General features: G+C 47.4%; 1 protein-coding gene across 1 annotated transcript; it reads left to right on the top strand.

Moving 5' to 3' along the window:
• The first annotated feature begins 1730 nt into the window (after window positions 1-1730).
• Window positions 1731-10159, top strand: LOC309523887 (telomeric repeat-binding factor 2-like). The gene is made up of 8 exons (XM_082208112.1): window positions 1731-1749; window positions 5123-5209; window positions 5402-5548; window positions 6171-6556; window positions 6753-7022; window positions 7688-7806; window positions 8750-8811; window positions 9646-10159. Exons 2-8 carry the CDS (start codon window positions 5168-5170, stop codon window positions 9826-9828), a joined length of 1209 nt encoding a protein of 402 aa, XP_082064238.1. The 5' UTR covers window positions 1731-1749; window positions 5123-5167; the 3' UTR covers window positions 9829-10159.
• The last annotated feature ends 203 nt before the right edge of the window (window positions 10160-10362 follow it).

Below are 10362 nucleotides of genomic sequence, written 5' to 3'. Positions count from 1 at the left end.
CACTGCGTTCCCAGAGAGCCAGGCTTCCTGGCACAGCGGAGATCTGGCCGGGAGGGAGGAGTCTCGGGAGGAAAGGTAGCGGCAGGGCACAGCATTTTTTGCCTTTCCTAAAACATCCCCCTGGTTGCTACGTATTTTCGTATCCCGTGTGTGTGTGTGTGTGTGTGTGTGTGTGTGTGTGTGTGTGTGTGTGTGTACGGGAAAATCCGGACATATGGCAGCCGCGCTCTCGGGCTGCTTTACTCTTGTTGCATATCTGTATTTCCTCTTTTCCCACTACTCCCCCCGAAAACCGCTCTCTAGCACTCAGTTGGAGCAAACAGCGAGGACCTGAGCAAGGAGAACGCCATCCCATTCTTACCTAATGTTGAGATATCATACACAATATGTAATTGGTTCATGCTCTGTCCAAGCAAACTAGAAATGGTGAGCAGGTTAGGGGTTGGGGTTGTCCTCATATAGTCCTTCTGTTTTTTCCTTCCTTTCTTTCAATGACCAATGTATGAATACAATCTGCTGGAGCAACCCTTTGCCAACAAATATCCCACAGGAAGATTTGGAGGTGCCAAGAGTCCAGTAACAGAGTCCTCTGTCAAATGTCCAAACCCCAAGGGACCCGAAAAACTTTTATGTCTTGAACCATCATGTGATCTTTGGATGAAAGGCTGTATTTTAAAAAATAATTAATTAAAGTAGTAATAAACTGCAATCAAATCTGAAACAGTCTGGAGTCTGGAAAAAAACATATGGATCAAAAGGTATGGAAGGAAAAATGCCTGACCAAGAATCAGCAGTAAAGGGGTAGATAAAAATGGATTGCCTGTTTCCTCCCCATCCCAAGGATTAACAGTATTCCGTCTTGGTCAGCCAAGGAACACCTCTCTGTAATGTTTCTACCCCTTGTAAAAGTTGTTCCTAACCTAACGTTATCTAAATATTATAAATAATGTTATCTAAATACAGTGGTACCTCGGGTTAAGAACTTAATTCGATCCAGAGGTCCGTTCTTAACCTGTAACTGTCTTAATATGAAGCACCACTTTAGCTAATGGGGCCTCCCGCTGCCGCCGCGCCACCACCGCACGACTTCTGTTCTCATCCTGAAGCAACGTTCTTAACCCGAGGTACTATTTCTGGGTTAGCGGAGCCTGTAACCTGAAGCGTCTGTAACCCGAGGTACCACTGTATTGAGTGTACCTGAAGACGTGTGCATGCACGCTAAGGCTCATACCAATAACAAACTTAGTTGGTCCCAAGGCGCTACTGGAAGGGTTTTTTTATTTTCTTTCGACTACGACAGACCTACACGGCAACTAAATATCAACTAAATATCTACCTGCAACTAAATATCAGGAGCATGGAGGTGTGGTTCCACTGGGGATATATGAGTGCAGAGGCGGAACTGGTACCCAGAGCTGGTACCCAGAGGCGGAGCTGGCACCCGGGGGTGGGGCGATCCTCCCAGAGGGGCGGAGTGGCGAGCACGGGGGCGGCACCGCCTGCCGCGACAGTCCCACGGGGGCGGTGCCACTCGCGGCGAGTGTCCCGGGGGAGGGCGCGGCGGCGATGTCACCCCCACCTCAGGGATGACACCGGGGGCGCCCCGCATCCCCTTCCTTAGCCAGTGCCCTCGTGCTCTATCCGCATAGCTGTCAACCTTCCCTTTTTGCGGGAAATTCCCTTATTTCAGCGCTGCTTCCCGCTGCTAACCCGGATTGTTAGATATTCCGTAGACTGTCCCCGGGACAGGTGAGGCTGCTGATCCCTTATTTCCAAATCTGAAAGTTGACAGCTATGCTCCGTCCTCTATCCTCCCCAAGTCTGATTTCTCTGCCTGATGTCTGTGGGAACCTGCCCGGCTGCCCCCTTGATTTAATAGACTTGTAGAGTTGCAAGGGTTCCTCAAGGATCATCAATGAAATGCAGGATTTGCTCCTCCAGAGGAGGAAAGAGTATTTGGAAAATCCATGTGGAGGGGAGGGCAACCTTTCTTGGGTAGCCTCAGGCAAGCCTTGCCCTAGCCTACTTCCCAGGGCTGTCTTGAAACTCCACTCCAGACTCCCAGGAAGAGAAAGGGCAGTATAACAAACCACACAAAGCAAATCTCCAGGGTGTGTCGTTTCTGTAGACCCACTGGAAGAGGCAGGGAAGATGATTCTCAGTACAGGACGAACTGTTGGAAGACCTGGAGATGGAGGAAGGAATTCGCTTCCTTTAAGGGCTCAAATCACCACGTGCAGGATTTCCCTGGGCAAGCAGCGCTGCGCGCTGCCCATCGCCTTCCCTTCCACCCTCTGCGCTTTGTGGGCCTCCAGGCAGAGGAGCGAGCCAAGAGCCCCGCTGGGACCGGGACGCCGCTGAGACTCCAGGGCCCCGGGCTCTGAGCCAGCGATGCTCTCGGCAGTCCCCCCGACGCCCTCCTGCCTCGCCCACCGACCACGTCAGGGGCAGGAATCCTTAAAGGGCGCAACTTGCGCTACGCCCCCTTCCCGGCGTGTCGGCGCACGGTAGGAGGGAAGATGGAGGAGGGTGGCTGCGGAGCGTCCGAAGGAGCCGCGGAGGCTCACGAAAAGGCCCTCAAGGAGGCGGTGAACCGCTGAACGGTCCCCTTCTACGTCCACCAGGCCCTCCAGGCTTTCCGGGCCGGCCGCAGCCGGGACTTTCGCCAGCTGCGGGACGTCGTATCTTGTGGGGAGAGCAGCTAGTTTTACGAAAGGGGCATTTGGGGAAGATTGGCGCTGGGTTCAATAATTCTCAAGGGACAGTGGTACCTCGGGGACTTAATTCGTTCCGGAGGTCCGTTCTGAACCTGAAACTGTTCTTAACCTGAAGCATCACTTGAGCTAATGGGGCCTCCTGCTCCTGCTGCGCCAACGGAGCACAATTTCTGTTCTCATCCTGAAGCAAAGTTCTTAACCTGAAGCACTATTTCTGGGTTAGCAGAGTCTGTAACCTGAAGCGTCTGTAACCCGAGGTACCACTGTACCTCCTGCTGGGGAACGTGAATGTAAATAACTAATAATGATAATAATAATTTTACCATTTATACCCCGCCCACGTGGCTGGGTTTCCTCAGCCGCTCTGGACGGCTCACAGCCTACAGTATATCAGAACATACTAAAACATCAAACATGAAAATATATAGCCTAATAGCCCCCGTTCCACTTATGTCACTATTACGTATTTACATTTATATATCACATTTAATAGTCCTTAGGTGTTTTCATTTAAGAAAAAGTGAACCTAAAGCAACTTAAAATATAATACAATCTATATCCCTGGAATGTTTGTCATTTGCCTTTAGAAATTAAGGGAACCGATTTTAAAAGAAAAGGCACAACGTACAACTAACCAACTGCACTGAAGCCAAAAGGAAGGTCTGCAAATAGCCAGTTGTGATTCTCAGCAAGATGGTTAGGATACATGCCCCCTTAAATGAATGCCTCCCAAAGCCCATCACAGATGGTCACGAGAAGGGTTAGGATCCCCCCCCTTAGCCTCCTAAGTACAGTGGTACCTCGATTTATGAACTTAATCCGTTCTGGAAGTCCGTTCTTAAACCGAAATTGTTCTTAAACCGAGGTGCATCTTCCCTAATGAGACCTTCTGCCCCCGGTGCCCTTCCACCGTTCGTATTCCGTTCGTAGACTGAGGTAAAGTTCTCAAACTGGGACACTATTTCCGGTTTTGTGGAGTTCGTAAACCAAATCGTTCTTAAACAGGACTGTTCTTAAACCGAGGTACCACTGTACCTGAAAACTTCAGCGGCCTCTTGAAATCTATTTCAAATTGGAGATTGTTGATGCGTATATTAAGAGAATGAGTTTAATGAGTTTTGGGTATGGCCCGTAGTTGAGTGTGATGGTTTCCAGAAGCCAACCGCTAGGAATGGCCTAGCACCTTTGGAGTATAGTTTTAAGAAGCTCAACTACTTTACCACTCATTTTCTTACAGTAATTATTTCTGTATGTCTGTAAATAAAATCTGTACATACTGCATTTCTGCCCTACAAAACAGGAGCCCCAGAAAAATATCTGACCACAAAGATTAAGACACTAAAAAGCCATGTGTTTGTGTATATATGCATACTAAGGATATTGTAGATTACACGCAAAAAGCACGCAAATACGAAGTGACTCCTGGGCCAAAGGGCATGTTGGGATGAAGCTGGCTGTCTGTATATGGTCAGGGGTATAATGTATGGGACAGGGCTTTGGTGCCCTGGCCCAAGCCTCATTACACCTGATTTGCTGAACTATCTGATTTTGCTCAGTGACTGTTTGGACTGTCTTGTTCTTCTCCAGCTGTGCTTGCACGGCCCCTAGCGCAAGAGAAATGTATTGGCATTCAGCTGCAGATTGTGCAGTTTCTGTCTAAGATTGATGAAGATTGGACCATTGATCCCGAGACCAAGTTAATGCCTCTTGAAGATGCCCTTGTTATTTTGGATAAGATGAAGGATGAACTGGACTTAAACAGTGACATAGTAGAAGAAATAAGAAAAAAAAATAAAGGAAGCGGTAAGTGTTAGCATTTCCTCTTCTGTAGTCACTGATTACTGTTTCTCAGCCTAGTTAGAAAGTAAGAGGACAGCTGCCTTTAAGTTTCAAAATGCAGTATATTTCAGAAAGGGTTTAATTAAGGTTCTAATTCAATGCCAGGATTAACTCTTGCCTATTTTTCTCCATGCTTAAATTAAGCTTTTAAATAAGTTCACAAAAGTTAGTAGAAGCAAGGAGGCAAGATTCCTATATGGTGGGATGAAATGAGAGAGAAACGTATGCTCAAAGGTGCCTGGGTTTATTGGAACTCAGCATGTTTTCCTTCTTCAGGAAATCCAGGGTAATCCAGGAAAAATTGGCTTCTTGACTGAATCTCCTAAGGCATCCATTATTCCAATGTTGTTAGCCTACAGATATTTAAGTAGCTTGCCTTACTTGAATTTAAAAATAGTTTTCTTGAATAAGTGATCTAATATTACACAATGAAAACCCACTGAGTTGAAAATGTAAAGCAGATCTAGAAAACTGCCGGGGGGTTGCTCCCAAACAGTATCTTCTTAGATTAGGAACATTTCCCCAAAATCTTCCTTGCAAACCATTATTTTGTCTTTCTTCTTCAGGCTGTCATAACCTGCATTAAAAACAAAAAATATGCACAAGCCAGAATGATCTTGAATAAGCACATGACAAAGGACCCAAGTTCAAAGGTGAGCTTTCAGCAGGTATGAGTAGTTCATGTTGCAATTGTTGTTGTTGAAATGTGCCTCTTGTAGGGTCATTTCACTACAAAGCAGAGTCATGGTTTGTCCTTCTCAAATTCTCCTATTCAGTTCTTAAATACTCTCTGCCCTGCACTGCAATTTGCTTGCAAGTTCTGAAAAACATTTCCCTTTTCTTAGAAAATGAGGTCAATGTTGCAGAGAATCATCCAAAGAAAAAACTTAAGTCACACAGCCATCCGGAACTTTTCCTACAAAGTTTTCCAGCAGAGAATACTTCTGTCTTTAGAAAGCTGCTGGAGTGTCCCTGAGCCCTTTCTTTTAGAGGTAAGCAAGGGTATGGGGTGTTGTTTGATTGTTGTAGTAGTGGTAGGACCATAGCTCCGTAGCCGAGCATCTGCTTTGAATGCAGAGGGTCCCAAGTTCAATCCCTGACATCTCTAGCTAGGACTGGGAATGTCCCCTGCTTGGAACCCTGGAGAGCCACCGTCACTCAATGTGTGGTGATATGTGAGCCAGCCTTTTTTTCTTCCGACGTTCCCGTGTGTTGCTGGAGCACTTGAATATCACCCACATTGCCACAGCAGAGCTCTTGCCGTCTAACCACTGTGATCAAAAAAGCACATTCAACACCGGAGGCTTAAGACAGAAGCCTTCTCCCTGGACAAACTATTATGTGCTTGGGAAATATTTTTGTGAAGAGCCAAGTGCCCCACTGCAGAACAGAACAGGGCTGCAATGTCACATTTGACATATATCAAGCTTGTAACCTGACAATGTTTTGGACTAGCAATACCCAACAGAGGCTGTGGTGACTGGGACTTAGGGGAGTTGTAGGTAAAGCATCTTCAGGGCACCAGCTTGGGCATGGCTGCTGTATAGATGTAGAAAAAGAAAAAGAAAGTAGAGAAGTGTTGTCTAGTAACTGTGTTCACACTCTCTGTTTAAGATGGCCAAAAAGGATTTGGACGATCAGATAGAGACCGGGCTCAGTCCTTTGGAAATGGCCAACAAGGAGGAAATGGTGAAAGAAACTTCAGAGTTGGCAGCAGCAGATAAGCCTGAATCTGTGGGAAGATCTGATGAGACTTTGGAAGAGCCCAGGCCTGAGGGAGGGCTTAGCAATACAGCAGAAGAACAACCAAAGTCTCTGGAGGGAGGCCGTGAGACAGTTGCAAGGCTTTTGATGGAGGCAAAGGGAGCTGTTTTGGAAGTTGCTAAAGTGGTTGATGAGTGCCAGGCAGCTTCAAAGCCAGAAGAAGAAACCAGTGGAGCTGCAGAGCCTGCTATAGTTGCTGATGCCACTGTCTCAGCAGCTTCCAGTGACACGGACAGGTTAGCAGCCTATGCCCTCTCCCAGTTTTGACTCCTTTGCCATTCCGGGCAGCTGTTTTGCCATACAACCTCTGGCTCTCAGCACTCAAACTCAAATTGCACCTCCTGCCAGGGGAACAAGGTCTTTGGGGTGAGGTCAACAACATAAACTGGCCAAACTTGTGGAGCAACCTGCTGATGTTTCTTTATTTTGCAGATGCTCGCCTAAGAGGATGGGCTCGCATCCATGTTTGGCTTCTGATTTCCACGCAGCCAAGGGCCAAAGGGAGGAGGAGAACCATTCTGCCTCCAGGCCACACCCTAGTGAATGCTCAGTGTCCATAAGCACACTGCTTATGGGGTCAGAGAGCGGGAACCCCCCAACTTCCTGCCAAGTTTCATCCAAGAGGCCTGCGGCAACTTTGGATGTCCAGACAGCACAGCCCCAAATACCCACCCAGCCTGATGACACCTTCCAAACTCCCAGGTAAGAGTCCAAGACTGCTGTGAGGTCTGCTGGGGAGCTGGCACAGCATGAAGCATTTGGTGCCACTTTCCCCTTTGCAAGGAATCCATTCGAAGGCCTTAGACCTCAGCCCAGAAGCTCCAAGGAAGACAAAGGTGGTTTGCAGTGGTAGGGTTGCATTGTTGTGCATCTTCTCCCCCAGCTAGTAGAATCAGGTGGCGAGAGAATCAGGTTCACATACCTTGTCTTAATCTTTATTACTCAGATTGCAAAGACAGCAGAATTGGCTATACGGTTTCTGGCCCCATTAAAGACTGCTAAACAAATTTATTGTGGCAGAAACACCTGTGCCAGACTCTGCTTTGTCAGATGCCTGGAATGTTAGCTTCAGTTGCCAGACAAAAGGTAGACATTGTTATTTCTCTCCCCCCTCCCTCCCTCCTTCCGTCAGTTTCAAGGATAAGGGTTTAGGTTTCTGCCACCAGCTATTTGCTCCTATTTAAACTGTCATAGGTCTCTGCAGTAGTGTGTTTGCTGTGACAAATTAACCTCCCTCCTTGTCTGATACTTAAACTCAGCATCTCCATAATTTTGGTTATGTGTGACATTAACTGATGCAGCTCAGTCCTGTCCCATCTCCTTGTGGGGTAAGTCTTTCTTCACTTGTGTTTCTCTGTTCCATTCAGATTAGCTAAGAGGAGACTAATTTGTTCAGATCAGAATGAAGAAGAGGATCTCCCAGGTGGTGAAGAGGTTCATAGGGACCGGGACCAGCCCGAGACCCCCCAAGACCCCCGACACCTGGGTAAGCAGCAACTGTTTGAATCTGCTTGCCTGCTTTTGGGTGCTCGGCATGATCAAGGTTTCTTTGCCCCAAGGCTGCTATTGCAGAAATATAGCAAAGCTACTCTCAAAAGAGCAAAGCTGCCAAGCAGCTGACGCTCTCCTCTGAATGTCAGAATGCCAGAAGCTTTGAGTTCCCATTGTCTGCTCCATAGATTTGGAACCTGCTGAAGCAGCTAGTATCCTGTACACAGTAAGCAGAGGGGTTTTGGGGTACAGCTCTTGGCTCAAAAAAGTAACATATTTGGACTGCCTGCTCCAAGTGCACAGCAGCAGCAGCAGTGCGGACAAAATCATTGCCTTTTGCCTCAGACTGGCTTCTTGTTCTGCAGGGTGCTCAACCATGGCTCCATGCACTCTTCTAATTAAAGCACCTGTGCAGTTTGGATGGCTTCCCACATTGCATTACCCAGTGACATCACAATGACATGGGGGAAAACATCGCCAGCATGGCAGGCAATCCTTCAGGAGGCTTGCTTAGGCTATGCACAGGCTGGCTAAAGGCAAAACTCTCAAAACCTGGTAAACATCTTACAAAGCAAAGTGTTCTTCTTCCACCGCTGCCTCCACCACCAGGTTTCTTGTGTGGTGAACCGGCTTATACTTGAGTCAATAAGTTTTCCCAGTTTTTTGTGCTATAATTAGGTGCCTCAGCTTATATGCGGGTCGGCCTATACTCGAGTATATACGGTAATGAAAGAGGACATGTCTGGCAACCCCAACATAGTTTCATCAGTAGTTGGCTGCCTATGCATCATGCTGCCAAGGGCTGGGTAGAAATTGACCACTACCCTGGATTTCTGATGAGGGGACAGTAGTGGTAAAACCTCCCAATTACTGAGCCAGTAGCAATAACCAGCATACTGAGTGGTTCCATCCATCCTGTAAATGAATTTATGTTTCAGAATCGAAGGAAAAAAGCAGCAGCAGCAGCAGCAGCACTTCCCGCTTGGGTTCTAAAAAGAAGGTAACCAAGCCTATACCCAGTCTGGAGCTGAGCACACCAGTGAGGACAGATAGGTCTGCCTTGATAAGACCCCTCTAAATGGAGGCCAGTTGATGAGGACCGCCTCTCCCAAATGAAGTAACTGATGAAAGCCCCATTAATGGGAACATAGGAAGCTGCCATATGCTGAATCCTGGTCCGTCTAGCTCAGTATTGTCTGTGCTACAGGCTTTCAGGCAAGGTGTCTCTTTTGCAGCTCTGCCTGGATATGTCACAGGTTTGAAGCTGGGATGTTCTGCGTGTTCAACCCCTGGACTAAGGGGCATCTCCTAGTTAATTAATCAAGGGCAGTGAGGGCCAAACTTGGCCCTCCAGCTGTTTTGGGAGTACAATTCCCACCATCCCTGACCACTGGTCCTGTTAGCTAGGGATAATGGGAGTTGTAGTCCCAAAACAGCCGGAGGGCCAAGTTTGGCCATCACTGATCAAGAGTCTTGGATACCCAGATGTTTCCAAGAAGCCTGGGCAATCTCAGCATGTCATATCTGCAATCTTTGATAGCCTCTTGAACCACACTGTAAGGTGGCTGAATTTTATTACCCACATTTTGCAGAAGAAGAACTAAGTGTGGAGAGCGTGCCATCAAATTGGGTTTAATGTCTCGAAATATGGTCCACATATTTGCCTGCTTTGAGTCACTGGGCTACAGCCCAGGTCAGCGGTAATCCTCTGTTAGCAACAGCCATGGAGCCATCTCCAGAGGGTGGGGTATCTGTCTTTCTGTCATGGGGGCAGGGGGCAAGTCTTGCAACACTTGATGGTTGCTCACGAGAGCCTGTGCCCTCTTCTTTCTAGATCTGGACTTCAGAGGAGTCTCAGTGGATTAAGGAAGGTGTGAAGAGGTTTGGGGAAGGGAGGTGGAAAGCCATCTGCAAGGCATTCCCCTTTAAGAACCGGACGCCTGTGGCGATCAAGGACCGATGGCGGACGATGAAGAATCAGGGGCTCTTGGGGAATGACCTGGAAGCAAGTGGCTGAGCTACAACGCTATGTGGACATAGGGTGGGCCAGAAATACTTTTGCAGTGTATTGCATTGGGCCAGCAGGCTGGTCACTGCAATCTCTTAGCATCCCTCTGCTTTCTCACATAGGATCTGCCCCTCCCTGCTAATACAGATTCAGCCAACAGGACTTGAATAAGATATACCGTATTCTATCCACAAACAGGACAACATCATCTTATATTCTCAGGATAGGCAAACATTCTTATTTACTTTTGGAATCAGCTAACTTCAATTACTATTAATAACATACTCTATAAAATCCCACAACACTGCACCAAAATCCAAAGATGATGCATCGCCTTGAGGTAATTTAAAACAAATGTTATTTTTACTGAAACTGCAGTGTTTCACACATTTTGCGTTGCAATTGTGTTTGTGTTGCACACAAACTATGCAATTGTATAGTTATCAAACAAACAGGACAACATCATCTCCTACGTGGCTGATGCAGCTCCAGCTGGCACTGCGTTCCCAGAGAGCCAGGCTTCCTGGCACAGCGGAGATCTGG

This window comes from Podarcis vaucheri, assembly GCF_965113315.1.
Source record: "Podarcis vaucheri genome assembly, chromosome: Z".
Lineage (NCBI taxonomy): Eukaryota > Metazoa > Chordata > Lepidosauria > Squamata > Lacertidae > Podarcis > Podarcis vaucheri.
Note: the sequence above shows the minus strand (reverse complement) of the source record. Positions and strands in the feature narration are given on the sequence as shown.

What these genes read in the sequence shown, in the direction of transcription:
- LOC309523887 (XM_082208112.1), top strand. Translation starts at nt 5,168, where the DNA reads ATGATCTTGAATAAGCACATGACAAAGGACCCAAGTTCAAAG. An exon ending in CTGAGCCCTTTCTTTTAGAG is followed by an intron (nt 5,549 to 6,170) that starts GTAAGCAAGGGT and finishes TCTCTGTTTAAG; the next exon opens with ATGGCCAAAAAGGATTTGGA. An exon ending in GCTTCCAGTGACACGGACAG is followed by an intron (nt 6,557 to 6,752) that starts GTTAGCAGCCTA and finishes TTTATTTTGCAG; the next exon opens with ATGCTCGCCTAAGAGGATGG.